The sequence below is a fragment of the Coregonus lavaretus genome (genome assembly GCF_964263955.1).
Source record: "Coregonus lavaretus genome assembly, chromosome: 9".
NCBI lineage: Eukaryota > Metazoa > Chordata > Actinopteri > Salmoniformes > Salmonidae > Coregonus > Coregonus lavaretus.
In genome coordinates this window covers 24,970,858-24,991,820 of record NC_139996.1, presented here as the reverse complement: position 1 = coordinate 24,991,820, position 20,963 = coordinate 24,970,858, and the positions used below count along the sequence as shown (strand labels likewise).

At 40.8% G+C, this 20,963-nt stretch overlaps 1 protein-coding gene and 2 pseudogenes across 3 annotated transcripts; 1 reads left to right on the top strand and 2 right to left on the bottom strand.

Moving 5' to 3' along the window:
- The first annotated feature begins 3,251 nt into the window (after positions 1–3,251).
- On the top strand, positions 3,252–5,308 carry LOC311134682 (dynein light chain roadblock-type 2). Its single transcript, XM_084168435.1, has 4 exons — positions 3,252–3,356; positions 4,398–4,473; positions 4,647–4,814; positions 5,038–5,308. The coding sequence occupies exons 1-4, from the start codon at positions 3,354–3,356 to the stop codon at positions 5,079–5,081; spliced, it is 291 nt and encodes a 96-aa protein (XP_084024561.1). The 5' UTR covers positions 3,252–3,353; the 3' UTR covers positions 5,082–5,308.
- Positions 5,309–12,429: 7,121 nt separating this feature from the next.
- Positions 12,430–13,200, bottom strand: LOC311135302 (stonustoxin subunit beta-like; annotated as a pseudogene). The gene is made up of 2 exons: positions 13,191–13,200; positions 12,430–12,954 (listed from the first exon to the last, which is right to left on the bottom strand). The product of its transcript is annotated as a stonustoxin subunit beta-like (transcript).
- A 2,097-nt stretch (positions 13,201–15,297) lies between these two features.
- On the bottom strand, positions 15,298–20,583 carry LOC311135300 (E3 ubiquitin-protein ligase TRIM47-like; annotated as a pseudogene). The gene is made up of 4 exons: positions 20,004–20,583; positions 15,910–16,005; positions 15,566–15,796; positions 15,298–15,451 (listed from the first exon to the last, which is right to left on the bottom strand). The product of its transcript is annotated as an E3 ubiquitin-protein ligase TRIM47-like (transcript).
- Positions 20,584–20,963: the final 380 nt, after the last annotated feature.

Genomic DNA, 20,963 nt, shown 5'->3' with positions numbered 1-20,963 from the left:
ACTCTATTCTCTGTGTATATCAATGATGTCGCTCTTGCTGCTGGTGACGCTCGGATCTACCTCTATGCGGACGACACCATTTTGTATACATCTGGCCCTTCATTGGACACTGTTTTAACAAACCTCCAAACGAGCTTCAACGCCATACAACACTCCTTCCGTAGCCTCCAACTGCTCTTAAACACTAGTAAAACTAAATGCATGCTCTTCAACCGAACGCTGCTTGCACCCGCCCACCCCACTAGAATCACTACTGTCGGCGGGTCTGACCTAGAGTATGTGGACAACTACAAATACCTAGGTGTCTGGTTAGACTGTAAACTCTCCTTCCAGACTCACATTAAGCATCTCCAATCAAAAGTTAAATCTAGAATCGGCTTCCTATTTCGCAACAAAGCCTCCTTCACTCATGCTGCCAAACATGCCCTCGTAAAACTGACTATCCTACCGATCCTTGACTTCAGCGATGTCATTTACAAAATAGCATCCAACACTCTACTCTGCAAATTGGATGTAGTCTATCACAGTGCCATCCGTTTTGTCACCAAAGCCCCATATACTACCCACCATTGTGACCTGTACGCTCTTGTTGGCTGGCCCTCACTACATATTCGTCGCCAAACCCACTGGCTCCAGGTCATCTATAAATCACTGCTAGGCAAATCCCCGTCTTATCTTAGCTCACTGGTCACCATAGCAACACCCACCCGTAGTCTGCGCTCCAGCAGGTATATCTCACTGGTCATCCCCAAAGCCAACACCTCCTTTGGCCGCCATTCCTTCCAGTTCTCTGCTGCCAATGACTGGAACGAAGTGCAAAAATCTCTGAAGCTGGAGACTCTTATCTCCCTCACTAACTTTAAGCGTCAGTTGTCATAGCAGCTTACCGATAACTGCACCTGTACACAGCCTTTCTGAAATTAGCCCACCCAACTACCTCATCCCCATATTGTTATTTATTTTGCTAATTTGCACCCCAGTATCTCTATTTGCACATCATCTTTTGCACATCTATCATTCCAGTGTTAATATGAAATTGTAACTATTTTGCACTATGGCTATTTATTGCCTTACCTCCATAACTTACTACATTCGCACACACTGTATATATATTTTCTGTTGTATTTTTGACTTTATGTTTTGTTTACCCCATATGTAACTGTGTTGTTTTTATCGCACTGCTTTGCTTTATCTTGGCCAGGTCGCAGGTAACTGGCTTACCTGGTTAAATAAAGGTTAAATAAAAATAAATAAAGCTATTTATAACTTGTCAGAAATGTCTAGATCAACTAGCCAATGTCAGCTAACGTTTTTTAGCTAGGTATTTTTAGCCCATAGAGTTTGTTGTAAGAGGTTAAGCAGAGAGGGTTAAAGCTTATTTCCCGCAATTCTACACCTTTTGTCATGGGGTGTAGAGAACATTTTGCCATTTTAAGCCCATTTTCTTGCAATTCTACACATTTTGCTATGTCTAATGTGTATTCATGTGATACTTGAGTCAGGTCCGGTCCTTACCATTCTGCCGCCCTAGGCAAGACCAAAAGATGCCTATGATTGGTTCAGATTTGTTCCGGATCAGACCAACAATCAATGTCCGTGGACGCGTGGACGTTGAAATCAAGGCCATTTTTTGGTCTCGCCTATGGCGGCAGAACGGTAAGGACCAGGCTCTGATCAGTCCCTACACCTAAACGAGGACATTGCGTTCTTCCACCTCTGGCCTGCTGGTCCCCCTACCTCTGCGGAATCACAGTTCCCACTCAGCCCAGTCAAAACTGTTCGCTGCTCTGGCACCCCAATGATGGAACAAGCTCCCTCACGACGCCAGGACAGTGGAGTCACTGACCACCTTCCAGAGACACTTGAAACCCTACCTCTTGTTAGAAATTGCGTAATTCAAATCTGGTATTGGAATAAGAGAAAACACAATCAAGAGATATTCAATCCAAGCTAAATTTATTATATGCAAAATGTATGTATGATAAGTATGTTGGTTCGTATACGGGCTCACTGAAATACCACGCAGGGCAGACAGAGAACTAATCCATTGTTACAGGTTCTTCTTCAAATACTCTGACAGAGATAGTTCCCACTCTCTGCTGGCCAATCAGAGTAGAGACTGAGCGTGGTTTAGACTTACTCAGCCAATCCGTTGGCGCACGGGCTGGTCCCATTCCCTTGGCGCGCCACCGTTCCCAGGCATAAGTTGCTATCATAATAACCTGTGGAGTTAGCACCCAAAAGACACCATTCCACTGTACTACGTTCAAGGACGGTTCACAGACAACAAAGAGGCAGTGTTCGTATCTGTGAGAAATACAAGTCTTATCTATAAGAAATACAAGTTTTATCTCATCCTAGCCCCTAACGTTCCTCACATGAATCACAGCCTGTTATGTGAAACAATTCATATCAGTACAGTACAGACCTTTTATGCTTTAATCATTAATGAATTCTTTCTAAGTTAGTCATCCCATCCAGTTATGAGAAAATAGAACCCCACACTCTTTAAGGGAATGTATAAAAGTAAAAGTAATCCTTCTACTCTTATCAAGAGCGACTTACAGTTAGTGAGTGCATACATTTTCATACATAAACAATGGAAACAATGTGATCAGTGTTAACTGACTGGCATACCTGTAAATGACCTACATTATCCTAATAATGAGAAGGCTGCAGACTTTACACATTTAAATCACCCAACCGGATTGGATTTAGGCTGATATGCCACTCTTTAAGGGCCACATAATGAGCAGTGATGCTCCTTGGGATGTAAACTCTGTGGATTTGGAAACTATAAGTGCTTCTGAGTAGAATACTGTGACACAACCCACAGAAAATTGTGTGTGGTGCAATAAATGATAGGCATACACCAGTGGAGGCTGCTGAGGGGAGGACGGCTCATAATAATGCCTGGAAAGGCGTGTTGATACCTTTCCACCTATACCGCTCCAGGCATTACCACATGCCTGTCCTCCCCAATTAAGGTGCCACCAACCTCCTGTACCATACACACAAAAAACATTGTTGACCATTTAGGTTTGAAATAAATAAAAAAATCAACAAATACATCACATAATATTTCATAGAAATACGTTTAATTAGTTTTTGTATGAAAAATATATAGATAATTGTGCACATTTTCCTTAATATTCGCCCTAATTATTCACTTACAAAGTATACAGGACGGGACTTCTATTCTGAAGGATTCCAAAAATCCGTGACCCAGAAGTACTTAGTTATTCTTGCCTACGTCACAGTGGTACCACTGAGGAAGAAAAAACAGAACAGGAGTGAAGGAAGCCGCTTGCTAGTCTACGACAACAACAACAACATTGACAGCACCTGCAAATATGGTGAAAAATATATCATGAATATTTTCATAAAAATTACATGTTTTGCCTCATGTAGCCAGTTCAATAATAGTTATGTAAAAGCTTAGCTACGTGACGGCAACAGCAAATACCCATCCCACTTTAACGTAAGCTTGCTAGCTAACGTTATGCTAGTTCTCGAAAACCCTTCTTTTCAGTAATGGGTTTTCAGCGGTTACATTCGCCCGCATTTGGCTCCATGTGAACTACAATTCCGACGCTGTGTTTTAATGTTTAGAAAAGGCGATCGTCGCTTTCAAACCTATTTTCGAAACATATGCTGATATCCCCCCTTGTCTTTCATATGAGCGAGAAAGAGTCTTTCAGATAAAAAATGATAGCTACAATTACTGTAGCAGTTTTGCACAGATCCACAATCTGTGTGCCTCCAGTTGATGAACTAAATTTCCTACACTTACACACAGGTGTTCGGAGCACGCTAGATAGCTCCTCTGTAGCTCAGCTGGTAGAGCACGGCGCTTGTAACGCCAAGGTAGTGGGTTCGATCCCCGGGACCACCCATACACAAAAATGTATGCACGCATGACTGTAAGTCGCTTTGGATAAAAGCGTCTGCTAAATGGCATATTATTATATTATTATACAGTAGCTAATTAGCACAGGTGGCCGCCTATGTCTTCCGTCTGTCTTCCATAAACCAGCGATGGTACATTTAGAAATGGCCGTGTGGGAACACTAACCCTATAAAACTGTGTAGTAATTTAACCTTTTGTTTTGGGGAAATTATTTCTCGCTGATGTGAAAGATGCATTACTTATGTCTCCAAAAACGTACCGCAAACGATGCGTGTTAATGTTTAGAGCAAGCTTCGGGGCTATTAACAAAACTTCCCCAGTCAGAAGATACTATTATCAATAGGCGCTAAAGGGGTTAGCGTCTATGAATGCGGTAACATTATGCTAGCTGTTGACTGTCTTGAGGGTCTTGGTCAGATGAGCGTGCTAAAGCTGCTTGCTATAGCATAAAGATTTAGTGACATGCTTCATTTTCCCCCCTAAACAGGCAGAAGTTGAGGAGACACTAAAGAGAATTCAAACTCACAAAGGTGTAATTGGAACAATAGTTGTTAATGCCGAGGGTAAGCAATACAATGTCTACATTCTCTTATAGGAGCTGTACCTATAGCCACAATATGTCAAGACATTTTTACACTTTAGACATACCATTTGAATTTATCTAGCAGGCTAACTAATCAGTACTACCCTCATCACATTTCTACTAAAGTTGATGCTATGTATTGGTCTTTCTCAGGGATCCCAATAAGAACTACCTTAGACAACTCCACTACGGTGCAGTATGCTGGTCTGCTGCACCAGCTCACAATGAAAGCGAGGAGCACAGTCCGAGACATCGACCCTCAGAATGACCTGACCTTCCTCCGCATCCGCTCCAAGAAGCATGAGATCATGGTGGCACCTGGTGAGTGAAGCAGAGGTGGTTCAGGTACTCGAGGCAGGCCCAGACACGTGAAGATCATCAATATATCTGACATATCGATAATGTGCATTTCATTTATTAACTATTTGATTAATTGTTTAACATAAAGGTAATGAAACATTTTAAATGTAATTAAACACATTCAGTGAAATGTAATTAAACACATTCAGTGGTTCTACAGTTTGTTTGCTCCTCTCTCTTCCAGACAAGGAGTATCTATTGATAGTCATCCAGAACCCCAGTGAATAGCCCCAGGATGTTCCTGTGAGAGTCGGGCTGTAGCTCCTCACACATTGATCTTTCTCTGTCAACAATATGTTTTATTTAGCTGGACCACACTTGTTGCTTTCTTTGTATTTTCTTTTTTGTCTACTTTTTAAACTCTGCAATATGTTGCCGTACTCTATATACTCATTATCTTCCTTAGCCATTGTCGTCAATTCAAAAAAATAAACAAGGATGTCGTAACAATTGTATTTCTGGATGTCCTATTTTTCCTGTTTCCCATGTCCACCCCTGTATGATATGAATATAGAGTATGTTAGGAAGGTAGATATTATGGGCTGAATCTGATTTCCTTTAATCTGTGTTAATGTGGAGGAAGGACGGTGTGTCGGAGACAGAGCTGTAATGTTTGGTCAGAGTTATCACTGAGCAGCCATATCGGACATACGTTTCATTTTATATTCAACTGTTCCAGAATGCTGGATCAATGAGTTAGCCAGCTAACTGTCCAAAATTGCTTGAAATAAGTTCCTATTTTTTAGAAATATAGACTTACAGTTGACAAGGTATAATTGACTCAACAATAACCCATATACAAATGTAGCTTTCTTAATCAACCAGAAAATCATGTCATGTGGCTGTTTTATCAATGTTAGCTGGCTAATTTAATAATCCTGCTTCCTGGAATACCCCACTGGTATACAATTATGCTATGGCGTGAACTCAAATCAAATACCAGGTCAGGCCAGTAGAGGGAATACGTGGGCTGTCACAGTGCATTCTCAGTGCTGTGATATTCACATATTCAAAACAAATGTTCAGAATTTTGCCTGTATGTGGGTGTGCTCATGTATAGAACATTGGGTGAGTTCGTTTGGCATGGCACGGTGCCCCATTGGTCCTTAAGTGGAATCTCCACCCACCCGGGGCACCGGACCATTCAAAATGCACTTGCCCAATGATGGAAATGTTACTAGTGACCATAACAAGTGCATATCCACCACAGCCATTACTGCTGGAGGTGGGGCATGTGGTCTACATGTGCCTCTCCTCAGGTTACAGGTTTTTGAATGGAACTACAACACAAACTCACAAATCATTGGCTCACTTTAATTAGACATTACATTTTTTTTCTTCCCATTTTACAATGTGTCCCTAATACCTACCTATTTATTTACATGGTAGTTCATTAAATAGGATATGTTGGTCATCAGTTAAACAAGCACAGTATTAATGTGCAGATTTTGTTCTTTGGATTATTGAGTATCTTGTATTGTGATAATGATATTGATAAACTAACAACAATTGAACATAGAAATTAACAAAAATATGACACTGAATATGAACCAAAGTACCTCAATTTCAAGGTTCTTCTACCTCATTGAACACAAACATGATATAATACAATCAAGCAGTTATCTTCATGAAGGCACATAATCAACATACATTATTAGTTTCATTACAAAGATTTTATAATGTCCCAAATACACAGATTTCAGTTATAGTGCAACAGCCAAGCGACTTAATAATCAAGTACGTATAATTGACTACTACCCTTGAATAGTTCAGCAATGCTGTGCTCTCAGACATTGAATAAACAAAATTCAATGAGGGCTTTTACTTCACAATCATTCCCTCCACATTGAAGCGCACGTATGACTAATATGTTTATACTTATCTGTTGATTGAACAATCTGTTTTGTTTACATATAATCTTTTGTGGTTTTCATATACATCGTTTTTTTGTGTGGTTTTCATATAAGCCCTCTTGGGTTTCCAACCTCACCTGCACTGTATGTATGTCTTTCACTAGTTTTTTTGTGTGTGTGAATAAATAAACTAAACTGTATATGTTTTTCACTAAATAGGTGTCAGTATCCTCACATATGAGTCATCATAATAAAACCCAAATGCAGGATAGAGGGGCTGAGTGAATGTGGTCTGGACTCTGTGGAGGAGGGTCATTGTGTCAGAGACACTGTAAAAGGACAGAGTTCCTGCCCAGTGGTCCATGTACACTCCTACTCTGGAGGGGCAGGGGACAGGGATATCCGTCATGTTATTATTGTGCCAGAAAGTGCAGATGGACGTGTTGCAGTTCAAACACCAGGACTGATCATTCCATTGAAAATCACTCCCATATTCCTCTCCATCCCTGCTGATGCTTTTGTATGAGACAGCTACTTCAACTCTCTCCCTGCTCCACCCTATTTCCCAGAAGCAGGCTTCAGACAGACCCTCTCTACACAACACCTGGTCAATGTTGATAAATCTGTCTGGATGGTAAGGATAGGACTAAGACTCTTTTCTACATGTCCCCTTTCTGTTCCCCTCAGACAGCCAGAGGTACTCATTGGCTGTGTCTGGATCCAAAGTGAGCTGGCAGGAGTGAATAAAACATAGAAAATAAAAAGTTAGGTGTGTGTGTTTCTGTGATTGCTAGTAAATGGTCATGAGTATGCATACTTGTGGGGTACATACAGTGAGGGAAATAAGTATTTGACCCCTCTCAATCAGAAAGATTTCTGGCTCCCAGGTGTCTTTTATACAGGTAACGAGCTGAGATTAGGAGCACATTCTTAAAGGGAGTGCTCCTAATCTCAGCTTGTTACCTGTATAAAAGACACCTGTCCACAGAAGCAATCAATCAATCAGATTCCAAACTCTCCACCATGGCCAAGACCAAAGAGCTCTCCAAGGATGTCAGGGACAAGATTGTAGACCTACACAAGGCTGGAATGGGCTACAAGACCATCACCAAGCAGCTTGGTGAGAAGGTGACAACAGTTGGTGCGATTATTCGCAAATGGAAGAAACACAAAATAACTGTCAATCTCCCTCGGCCTGGGGCTCCATGCAAGATCTCACCTCGTGGAGTTGCAATGATCATGAGAACGGTGAGGAATCAGTCCAGAACTACACGGGAGGATCTTGTAAATGATCTCAAGGCAGCTGGGACCATAGTCACCAAGAAAACAATTGGAAACACATTACGCCGTGAAGGACTGAAATCCTGCAGCGCCCGCAAGGTCCCCCTGCTCAATAAAGCACATATACAGGGCCGTCTGAAGTTTGCCAATGAACATCTGAATGATTCAGAGGAGAACTGGGTGAAAGTGTTGTGGTCAGATGAGACCAAAATCGAGCTCTTTAGCATCAACTCAACTCGGCGTGTTTGGAGGAGGAGGAATGCTGCCTATGACCTCAAGAACACCATCCCCACCGTCAAACATGGAGGTGGAAACATTATGCTTTGGGGGTGTTTTTCTGCTAAGGGGACAGGACAACTTCACCGCATCAAAGGGACGATGGACGGGGCCATGTACCGTCAAATCTTGGGTGAGAACCTACTTCCCTCAGCCAGAGCATTGAAAATGGGTCGTGGATGGGTATTCCAGCATGACAATGACCCAAAACACACCGCCAAGGCAGCAAAGGAGTGGCTCAAGAAGAAGCACATTAAGGTCCTGGAGTGGCCTAGCCAGTCTCCATACCTTAATCCCATAGAACATCTGTGGAGGGAGCTGAAGGTTCGAGTTGCCAAACGTCAGCCTCGAAACCTTAATGACTTGGAGAAGATCTGCAAAGAGGAGTGGAACAAAATCCCTCCTGAGATGTGTGCAAACCTAGTGGCCAACTACAAGAAACGTCTGACCTCTGTGATTGCCAACAAGGGTTTTGCCACCAAGTACTAAGTCATGTTTTGCAGAGGGGTCAAATACTTATTTCCCTCATTAAAATGCAAATCAATTTATAACATTTTTGACAAGCGTTTTTCTGGATTTTTTTGTTGTTATTTTGTCTCTCACTGTTCAAATAAACCTACCATTAAAATGATACACTGATAATTTCTTTGTCAGTGGGCAAACGTACAAAATCAGCAGGGGATCAAATACTTTTTTCCCTCACTGTATGTATATCTTGTAGTATTGCTTACATTTCAAGAACTCCTCTCTGGTCTTGGGATCAGTAAGTGGAACAATGTAAACCTTTTTACATTTTTAGCAGACACTCTTATCCAGAGCAACTTACAATTAGTGAGTGCATACATTTTCATACTGGCCCCCCGTGGGAAACGAACCCACAACCCTGGCGTTGCAAGCGCCATGCTCTACCAACTGAGCTACAGGAGTCTGATGAAGAAAGAATAATAGTCATATTAATGGTCATTGGTCAACAAGTATCACTTGGTAACAACATACAATTGTTACTGTACTAGAGAACATAGTGTACAGTGGGGAAAAAAGTATTTAGTCAGCCACCAATTGTGCAAGTTCTCCCACTTAAAAAGATGAGAGAGGCCTGTAATTTTCATCATAGGTACACGTCAACTATGACAGACAAATTGAGAAAAAAAAAATCCAGAAAATCACATTGTAGGATTTTTAATGAATTTATTTGCAAATTATGGTGGAAAATAAGTATTTGGTCACCTACAAACAAGCAAGATTTCTGGCTCTCACACACCTGTAACTTCTTCTTTAAGAGGCTCCTCTGTCCTCCACTCGTTACCTGTATTAATGGCACCTGTTTGAACTTGTTATCAGTATAAAAGACACCTGTCCACAACCTCAAACAGTCACACTCCAAACTCCACTATGGCCAAGACCAAAGAGCTGTCAAAGGACACCAGAAACAAAATTGTAGACCTGCACCAGGCTGGGAAGACTGAATCTGCAATAGGTAAGCAGCTTGGTTTGAAGAAATCAACTGTGGGAGCAATTATTAGGAAATGGAAGACATACAAGACCACTGATAATCTCCCTCGATCTGGGGCTCCACGCAAGATCTCACCCCGTGGGGTCAAAATGATCACAAGAACGGTGAGCAAAAATCCCAGAACCACACGGGGGGACCTAGTGAATGACCTGCAGAGAGCTGGGACCAAAGTAACAAAGCCTACCATCAGTAACACACTACGCCGCCAGGGACTCAAATCCTGCAGTGCCAGACGTGTCCCCCTGCTTAAGCCAGTACATGTCCAGGCCCGTCTGAAGTTTGCTAGAGTGCATTTGGATGATCCAGAAGAGGATTGGGAGAATGTCATATGGTCAGATGAAACCAAAATAGAACTTTTTGGTAAAAACTCAACTCGTCGTGTTTGGAGGACAAAGAATACTGAGTTGCATCCAAAGAACACCATACCTACTGTGAAGCATGGGGGTGGAAACATCATGCTTTGGGGCTGTTTTTCTGCAAAGGGACCAGGACGACTGATCCGTGTAAAGGAAAGAATGAATGGGGCCATGTATCGTGAGATTTTGAGTGAAAACCTCCTTCCATCAGCAAGACCATTGAAGATGAAACGTGGCTGGGTCTTTCAGCATGACAATGATCCCAAACACACCGCCCGGGCAACGAAGGAGTGGCTTCGTAAGAAGCATTTCAAGGTCCTGGAATGGCCTAGCCAGTCTCCAGATCTCAACCCCATAGAAAATCTTTGGAGGGAGTTGAAAGTCTGTGTTGCCTAGCGACAGCCCCAAAACATCACTGCTCTAGAGGAGATCTGCATGGAGGAATGGGCCAAAATACCAGCAACAGTGTGTGAAAACCTTGTGAAGACTTACAGAAAACGTTTGACCTGTGTCATTGCCAACAAAGGGTATATAACAAAGTATTGAGAAACTTTTGTTATTGACCAAATACTTATTTTCGACCATAATTTGCAAATAAATTCATAAAAAATCCTACAATGTGATTTTCTGGATTTTTTTTCTCTCATTTTGTCTGTCATAGTTGACGTGTACCTATGATGAAAATTACAGGCCTCTCTCATCTTTTTAAGTGGGAGAACTTGCACAATTGGTGGCTGACTAAATACTTTTTTCCTCCACTGTATATTCTTGTAGAAATATTCAATTTCCCAGATTTATTTCTGTCAATATGTGTTCTTCATTACCTGCTCCAGATTTCTTCACCATGTTCTTTTTCATCAAGTTTTCTAGTAGTTTTTTCAGGTCTGAGACACATTTCTTCACACAAGCTAAAGATTTGTGTGAGTTGACAGAGATGCTGGGTAAGGCCACAGATCCAGGAAGGACACAGAGAGACTGGAAACTACAGAGAGAAAAAATAAAGAAAGAAATAGATTGAGAAGCAAAGTAATTTACAATCTAACACTTTTTGAGATCTGGGAGAATTGGATAGATGTCCCATAAAATGGCAACAATTCCACATGGTCTTTCAGAGGACAAGATGGACAAACACCACATTGCCTTATCTATCCAATCCTCTCTGATCTACTCAAGCGCCTATGTATGGGTTAATTTGGTATTCAGGAATCATGTGAGACTGCTCAGGCCTGTACAGAACTAGTGATGTAACCTAGGTTTTTACCTGGAAGAAATGGATGTGATCCTCTGTGTGTGAGAGCTGCTCCAGTGCAGCATGTTTCCTCCTCAGCTTAGCCACCTCCTGCTCAAGTTGCTCCACAAGTCCTTCAGCCCGACTCACTTCAGCCTTCTCCTGGGCTCTGATCAACTCCTTCACCTCAGAGCGCCTTCCCTCAATGGACCGGATCAGCTCAGAAAATATCCTCACACTGTCCTCCACTGCTGCCTGTGCAGAGTGCTGTTAGGACACACACAGAGAGGAGGGGGATCCATTTGAACCAGCCTATTCACCCAGATCTCACCAGGATCCTAGACAGCCTGTAATATATATATATATATATATATATATATATATATATATATATATATATATGGTCCAACGCTCACATTCAGATAGTCCACAGCCGGTCTCAGCTCCTGTATCTCCTCCTCTCTCTCCTGGATTATCTAGTTGAATTTCTGATGATTCTTCCCAAAGTGTTTCTGCAGAGAAATAAATCATACCACACTGAAACAAATGTAGTGTCTAATACATCTAACAGCCGAATGTGAACTTAATGAGAGTCCATGTATAAATATAGTTTAGGCTGAATTTAAATAGCGTGTGGTGGCTTTTATTAGACTCATAGCAGGATACTTCATGCATACCTGACATGATTACAATTAAGATACGACAATATGATAAAGCAGAATAAAGTTTTTTTTGCGGCAAAAGGTGACCGTGGCCAGATTATGGTAGCCTACCCTACTTACAGTCTAAACACATTGTCCTATGGTTGGCATTGAGTACGTTGTACAGCAACTGAATTTTTCCTTTGCTGTACATATTGCCGGTGTAGAGAGGATGATTGATGTGCAGGATTTTTCAGTGAGGACACAGGAAGGTGGTCAAGTCCACATCCTTGTAGAGGAATCTCATTACCAAGTCAGCAGGGCATTTATCAAAGTACAAAAAGAATGGCCCCACTTTACAATATGTCCATAATACTTATCTATTTACATAGTAGTTACATAGTACAGTGTAATCACAGTGTAGGTAATTACCACTCAATAGGTGTCAGTATCCTTACAGATGAATCAAACCCAAACCCAGGATAGAGGGGCTGAGTGAATGTGGTCTGAACTCTGTGGAGGAGGGTCATTGTGTCAGAGACACTGTAAAATAACAGAGTTTCTGCCCTGTGGTCCAGGTACATTCCTACTCTGGAGCAACGAATGGCAGGTGTATCACTCTCTACTATTGTGGTAGAAACAGCATCTGAATGCAGAGCAGTCCAACCTCCAGGACAGATCATTACCTCCAAACCAGCACTCTTTACCACTTCCTCTCCTGCTGATCCCTTTATATGAGACAGCTACATCAACACCCACCCCACTCCACTCTACCTCCCAGTAGCAGGCTCCAGACAGACCCTCTCTACACAACACCTATTTCCAGTGGCTAAATCTAGGTTGATGGTAAGGATAAGGCTGGACCTTATCACTCCTGGTCACCTTTCTGTTCACCTGAGACAGACACAGGAGTTGATTTTCTGTGCTGGGATCCAATGTCAGCTGGCAGCAGTCTAGGAAGAGGATAAAATAAAGTGTTTCAAAAAGGCCATATGATGGCCAATCACCTCCCGGCGCCCTTTCCTTCCTGAGTGAGGTGAGTTTCCAAAAGAGAGTGGGAAATAATGGGCATAGTCTTCGGTAGCAGAGATGGCCTAGTCAAGTTGATGAGTGATGTGTGCGTCCATTCAACCATGAGTAGTGTTTGTATAATGTTTGCTATGCTTTTATGCCTCTGTTTGGTGTTGACCTTCTTGCATGCCTCTCCAGATGTAGGATCTTAATTTGAGGCAGTTTGCTACAGCAGGAAAATAATCCTGCAACAACAGGAAATGTGAATTATTATGTGGTTGATCGATTTTCCGTTAAGGCAAATCAAGTCTGACATTTGAAAGTGGAAATTACAAACTTTAGAAGCCTTTTTAAACCTGGAATACACTACAAGTTTGCATTTCCTGCTGTGCAGGAAGATTCTCAGCAACAAAAACGTGATCAAATTAAGATACTACATCTGTATACCTTTAGATATGGACCATACATCCTGGTGTTGTCTCACGCTATAGGTGACTTTGTTTAGCATTGTTCGTAGAGCCAGCATGTAACAATGTAGCTTCGGGACCACATCTATGGAGTCTGTTGGGACATGTCAGTCCAATGTCGCAACAGACTCCCATAGTTGCGGTCCCGAAGCTAGAGAATATGCTAACGTCCCACTGGGAACAGATGTCATTTTAACGTCTAGTTTTGATTTACATTTGGTTGAGTTGTCAAGAATTCAACGTGAAATCAACAAAAAAATTTCACCATGTCATTGGATTTAGGTTCAAAGTTAGGTGAAAAAATACTAAATTCCCTTATGTTGATGACTTTTTGCAAATCCAATCAGTTTTCCACGTTGATTCAACGTCATCACATTTAATTATTTGTTGAAATGATGTGGAAACAACGTTGATTCAACCAGTTTTTGTGCAGTGGGATGTGCATGCACATTTTATACCAAACTTATGGTGTTTTTTACCTAAGCTTTTTAGTTTGACTTACTTAGAATAATTAGGGGTTCACAGCGAAGGTATATATTCTGTATTCTTTTTTTATTTTATTGACATGGTCAAATAACTCAAGCATATATTGGTAACTTTTATTCTAATTTGGCACACAGAAACTAGAGGCCATGAGTATCTTGGTCAAAAAGAATGGCTCCTATTGGCCAATAGGTGGCGCTTTTATAAGCGGTCCCACATAAACCCTCACATCTGCTGCCCAATTTGACCTAGAGACTTGAAACTTTGTATGTAGGTGTCTTTCCTAATGCTGAACAAATTTGCCTCAAGAATCCATAAAGTCCATCAGGATAGATCTTCCACCATCATGGACATTTTTTGAAACTTTGAAAAACGTATTCTCCTGAACCATAACACCATAGCACTCTTAACTTAGTTTGAGAAAAGGATTGGTTAAGAGATGGCTGAGTTATCGATAAATCTGGAAATCTGATTTTACATGTCTATTTAAACCACTGTAAATCCACAGTGGCCTATCAACTTGAAACTTGTCATTGCTATCATGGATGTCCCTAAGATGAACTACATTGAATTTGGTATTTCCTACATGATAGAGTGCTTGCTTTGTAAACCAACTGATCTTGTGTCCTTTTTGTCATCCTGTGAAACCTGTTCATTGCAGCTCGCAGCTATATTATTTGATGAGTTTCTGCATTGGGTTAGCTTCTGAATGTGGTCCATCCATTATGTTTTCTTCCAGATATTATCAGTAGGCAGACCTACACATTTGCCTTTACTGGCCTCTATAGGCCTATAACATTTGCATATCCCCAGTTGTAACGTTATTCCTTTTACAATTAGCATGTGTAGCCTGCATTTATCTGGGTTTATATTTCTCTGCTATTATTTACATTTTCATATGCATGTTTCTAAAATAGATTTTTCACTGAGTGTATGGAATGCGTTGGTTGGTTAGTAGTGACAAAAAATGTATACAACTGCCTGGTTCCTATTGAACTCTCTGTAGTGGGTCAGATCCTTAGCATTCAGCATATAGCAGGTGAAGGCTCAGAAGCTGACCACTCAGAACGGTTCCAGCTAGCCTTTTTTTACAGTCGGTGAACATGAAGTGTGTGTGTGTGCATGCATGTGCGCACTTTACTCACATTCTCTCTGGTCTTTTGCTCAGAAGGGCAAATAGTTGGAACTTTAGCCACAGACACTCATCATCAGTAGGCTACACAACAACTTTTAGGAGGGCAACATCACTGAGTGATGGTAACTTAGCCATCAAATAGCACAATAGATTTAATCTCTAGCAAAAACGAATTTACAAAAAGAACACTTAAGAGCTTTTTACCGCCTTTTCCCAGATATCCTGTCCATTTCCTCCTTGCAGATGTCTTGTAGTCGCTCTTTCAGTTCAGAGACAAATTTCTTCGCATGCTTAAATGAGACAATGATGCTGGGTATGGCCTCAGATCCAGGAGGGACAGAGAGACTGTAAACTCTACGATATTGACAAAGACAAAGGTTATTTTTTAAGAACATTTCACTGGGAAAGAAGTATAGAGATAGTCATTGGAAAGTAATTTGTGAGGGACATCTAGGATAGAGAAGTCACCTTGAGGAAATTGATGTGATTTGTGTGTGAAAGCTGCACCAGTTCAGCATCTCTCCTCCTCAGCTCAGCCACCTCCTACTCCAGTTGCTTCAGTCGCATTTTAGCCCGTCTTAAATCAGCCTTCTCCTGGGCTCTGATCAGCTCCTTCACCTCAGAGCGCCTTCCATTAATGGAGCGGATCAGCTCAGTAAAGGTCCTCTCACTGTCTTCCAATTACGCCTGTGCAGAGCACTGTTACGACACAGAGAGGATGGGGTCCATTTCAACCACCCTATTCACTCAGCTCTCGCCAGGACCCCAGACAGCCTGACTGTAATTTCACTATATATGGACCCAACATTCACCTTCAGAGAGAACACAGCTTGTCTCAGCTCCTGCATCTCCTTCTCTCTATCCTGGATTTTCAGCTCAGATTTCTGCTGATTCTCCTCCAACTGCTTCTGCAGAGAATTGTATCATATCCATAAGAAGATTAAATTGCTATCAGACAGGTTGCTGTACATCTGACAAGGTAGTATCTGAATGTTTTCACTTTTTCATCTTGCTCCATCTTCTCCCTTTGCCTTGCCATTGGAGTTCCTCTCCTGACCAAATATGGTAAAAGAGGAAGTCCCCTAGCAGCGGGACAGTTTCTTCTTTATGTGAGAAATCTGGCTTTTCTTTACAATTTGTGATATTACTGAACAGTCAGGAAACCCTCCATTCTCAGCTCAAATGGGTTGGGCTTTACACTGATTGGATGACCTATTTTCAAATTGAACCTATCATTCTCTGTTTTATATGTGAACCTAATAATAATAATGTAAATGTAATATTAACCAGATGGAACATGAGGTATCAAAAAGTTTGCAACAGGTTATGTAAACAAAATGTGAACCTGTTCTACGTTTTAAAAAATTGCAATATCAGACTGTAATACTCTTCATATTACACTATTCTCAGTCACTTGTCTCAATACCAGACTAAAAGAGCTGAACAAATGTTTAAATGTAGATGTGTGATATTTGACTGTTTCGATCCTACTAGTCCAGGAACCCCTATTATATCTATTAAGCTGGCTTTACTTAATATCAGATCTCTCGCCAACAAATCATTCTTGGTAAATTACATTATAATATCCTACAACCTAGATTTTATGTTTCTCACTGAAACGTGGCTAACAGAAGACTGTAGTGCTGCCATTCTTAACGAGACAGCACCTGAAAAATGTGGCTATATGAATACGTGTCGAAATGGTAGGAAAGGAGGAGGAGTGGCTGCCCTATTCAAAGATACATTCCAGAGCAAAGAAAATACACTAGGTAATTTTATTTATTTTGAATACCTCTGTTTTACATTGAAGGGTACCCCCAAAATTTTGTTTTTAACCATGTGGTGTCGAGACAACGATGCTGCTATGCTGTGTTGACAAGGAATCCACTGACACTGTACTTTGATTATAAAGGTTTATTATATCAAAAGATTTCAGCGTCAATTTACAGATTTCTGCAGAATCTGGAGAACAACTAACCCAATCTCAAATATGATTATTCTCCCCGTCCTTTGTTCAAAACCTGGTATATATCCTATGTAACATAAGATGGGTGTTTTGGATAGACCAATCCCTGGCCTCCACATATCCAAGTGTCCTCTGTTTCAGGGGGGCCCTATAGTAATGCTTTCCAGATGTTTCAGCAAAGCAGAGTAAAGTTAATCTAACACACCATTTGCAAATGTCAGCCAAAATTATAAACTGTTCAGATACTACAACCATTTACAGACCTCCACAATATTCTGCAAATGTTATTGATGATTTTGCTGAACTACTCTCTGTTATATCAGTTGATTATAACTTGTTTATTATTACAGGGGATTTTAACATCCACATAGATAATAGTACAGACAATAATGCCAAATAACCTTTTGCACTACTTGACACTTTTGATCTCATTCAACATGTGAAAGAGCGCACACACACTCAAGGCCACATTTTAGATCTGGTGATCCCTAAAGGTCTTGATATTTCCTCTGTCATGGTTAAAGACATGGCCCTGTCTGATCATTTCTGTGTCTTTTTTGAATCACTTATCACCCCGAATGTTCCAGTAAACTCAGTTTCTGTTAAGAAAAGGTACATTAATGAGAGTACCAATGCTCAGTTTATGGAAGCCATAGCTATCTCTCCAATAATAAGTGCTGAGTCAGTTGATGTACTCCTGGATAATTTTAATGCCAAAATATTGAATGTCATGGATCGTGTTGCACCGGTAAAGGTAAAGAAAACTATGAGCAAACAGAAAACACCATGGAGAACCACCATGATGGTAAGCGCCCTGAAAAGAGAATGTAGGAAAGCGGAACGTAAGTGGAGGAAAACTAAACTTCAAATTCACTATGACATCTATAAACAAAGCCTTGGTAGCTTCAACAATGAGTTACGCAGGGCCAGACAGCAACATTTATCGGGAATGATCAACAAGAATATCAACAATACCCGCACTCTATTTGTCATGGTCGACAAGCTTACAAACCCAATAAAGCAGATACCATCAGAACTCATGTCCACTGTGAAATGTAATGAATTTGCGTGTTTCTTTAGTGAAAAAATTATAAGTACAAGACGGACCATCAAAACTGCTCAGTCTAAAAAGGACTCTGTACCGTCACCACGACCACCAAGACATAACTTGGTTATTATGTCGCATTTTAATACAATTGATCAAAAATCCCTAGAAGAAACAGTTCGACATCTTAAAGCTTCCATTTGCTGTCTCGACACACTGCCATCAGACTTTTTTTAAACAATTTTTAACTCTATAACAATGGACTTACAGCAAATAGTTAATAGCTCTCTGCAATCAGGCATTTTCCCAACGTCTCTAAAAACAGCTGCCATTAAGCCTCTATTAAAAAAGAGAACACTGGATGCATCTATAATGAACAACTATAGACCTGTATCAAATCTCCCTTTTATAGCCAAGATCATTGAGAAGGTTGTCTTCAATCAACTCAGCAATTTTGTGACCTCATACGGTCTCTTAGACAAATTTCAGTCAGGTTTTCGACCTCACCACAGTACTGAAACAGCCCTGATTAAAGTTTTAAATGATATACGGCTGAATACTGATTCTGATAAAGTAACAGTTCTGGTTCTATTAGATCTCAGTGCATCATTTGACACTGTCGATCATGGAACACTTATAGATAGGCTGGAAAAGTGGGTAGGACTCTCTGGGACAGTCCTTGATTGGTTCAGATCTTATCTAGATGGCCGGAGTTACTTTGTCACCATTGGTAATCATGAATCTGATAGGGTTGCTATGACATGCGGAGTTCCACAGGGATCAGTTCTCGGACCGATTCTGTTTAATCTCTATATGCTACCTCTGGGCCAAATTTTACAGAACAACAACATTAACTACCACAGCTATGCTGATGATACTCAAATATATATGGCTCTCGAACCGTATGACAACAGCTCAATATACTCTCTGTGTCACTGTATAGAGCACATAAATACCTGGATGAATCAAAATTGTCTATAATTAAACCAAGATAAAACTGAGATTATTGTGTTTGGCAACAAAAATAAAAGAACAAGTATTAGTAAAGAGCTGGATTCTCGGGTCCTTAAAACCAGCGATCAAGTGCGTAATCTTGGTGTTCTGATAGACTCAGACCTCACATTTAACAGTCATATCAAAGCGGTCACCAAAATAGTATTCTATCATCTAAAAAATATAGCCAGAATCAAAGGCTTGGTGTCCCAAAAAGATCAAGAGAAGCTCATCCATGCTTTTATCTCTAGTAGGGTTGATTACTGTAATGGCCTCTTAAAAGGACTCCTGAAAAAGACTGTAAAAAAGCTGCAGCTCATTCAGAATGCAGCTGCTAGAATGTTAACCAGGACCAAGAGAACGGAGCACATCACTCCGGTTCTTAAATCTTTACATTGGCTTCCAGTCAGTTACAGAATTGATTTCAAAGTGGTGCTTTTAGTTTATACATCTTTGAATGGTTTAGGACCCGAGTACATGTCTGATATGTTTGAAGAATATAAACCGAGCAGGGCTCTTAGATCCATGAACACAGGTCAGCTAGTAGAGCCCAGAGCCCAAACTAAACATGGAGAAGCTGCGTTTAGCACTGATGCTGTACACAACTGGAATAAACTACCAGAAGATCTTAGATGTGCCCCAAACGTATCCATTTTAAAATCCAGGTTAAAAACACTTCTCTTTTCACGTGCCTACGACTGAGCACTTAAACTTAACCACACTGTTTAGCCTTATAGCTTCCTATGTTTTTATCCCATTTTTAATTTTTTATCTTTATATGTTTTTTTTATTGTATTTTTATTATTATGATGTTTTCATTCTTTTTGATAAACATCTTTGTAAAGCACATTGAATTGCTTCGATGTATGAATTGTGCTATATAAATAAACTTGCTTGCTTACCTGTTTCTCAGTCCTTTCAGCTACAACTGACACTGTATCATGGCCTTTATGTTCATCCAGCACACAGTTGATCGGTACAGCAGTAAACCTCCAGCAATTTATTGTGATGAGAGCAGATCTTCTGTAGTTGTCCAGTGGCATCAATCAAGTTGTTGTCCAGTGGCTTCATGTTTTTTTCCTGGGTTGAGGTCATTATGAAGTTTCAGGTGAGACTCACAGTAAGAGGCCAGACACACCAGACAGGGCTTGACTGCTTTGAGTTTTCTCCCAGTGCAGAAGTCACACTCCACATCTCCAGGTCCAGCATAACAACGAGCAGGAGGAGCAGGTTTGAGTCCTGTCTTCTTCTGTTTCTTCACTAATTCAGTAGAGTATTTTTCATCAGAACAGGTCTTGGGGTGAAGGTCTGTCTGCACTGGGGGCAGCTGTAGACACCTTTCAGATCATCCTGATACCAGCAGTCCTTAATACAGCCCATACAGTAGCTGAGTCCACAGGAAGTAGTCACTGGATCCTTCAGTAGATCCAGACAGATTGAACAGGTAATCAAATCCTTATCTTCTAAAATTGCTTCTGCCATGGTGATACACAGACTAACAGACTGAGCAGCAGAGTCGCAGAAATATGTTTAGTTTCCCTGTTTGTTCTGAGCAGTAGGAATGGCTTCCACTGAACTTGAAACTTGGCTTTCTGCCTGGTTCAGTGTGAACTGAGATATTAGACAGTGTCTGGCTAGCAGAAGGCACATGTGGTCCGTCACAACCAGAGAAAAACGGTTTATTGATACTGAAACATTTCAAGTTTTATGAGTCTTATGTACACACAACGAAAAGCTTACTTGCAGGTTCCTTCTCGACAATGCAACAAAAATTTGAAATAAAAAAAGATAAGAATATGAACAAGTAAATGGCTCATTAGAATAGAATAAACATTTTAGCATAAGTATAATACAGGAAGGCA

What these genes read in the sequence shown, in the direction of transcription:
- LOC311134682 (XM_084168435.1), top strand. An exon ending in AATAGTTGTTAATGCCGAGG is followed by an intron (nt 4,474 to 4,646) that starts GTAAGCAATACA and finishes GGTCTTTCTCAG; the next exon opens with GGATCCCAATAAGAACTACC. An exon ending in TGAGATCATGGTGGCACCTG is followed by an intron (nt 4,815 to 5,037) that starts GTGAGTGAAGCA and finishes TCTCTCTTCCAG; the next exon opens with ACAAGGAGTATCTATTGATA.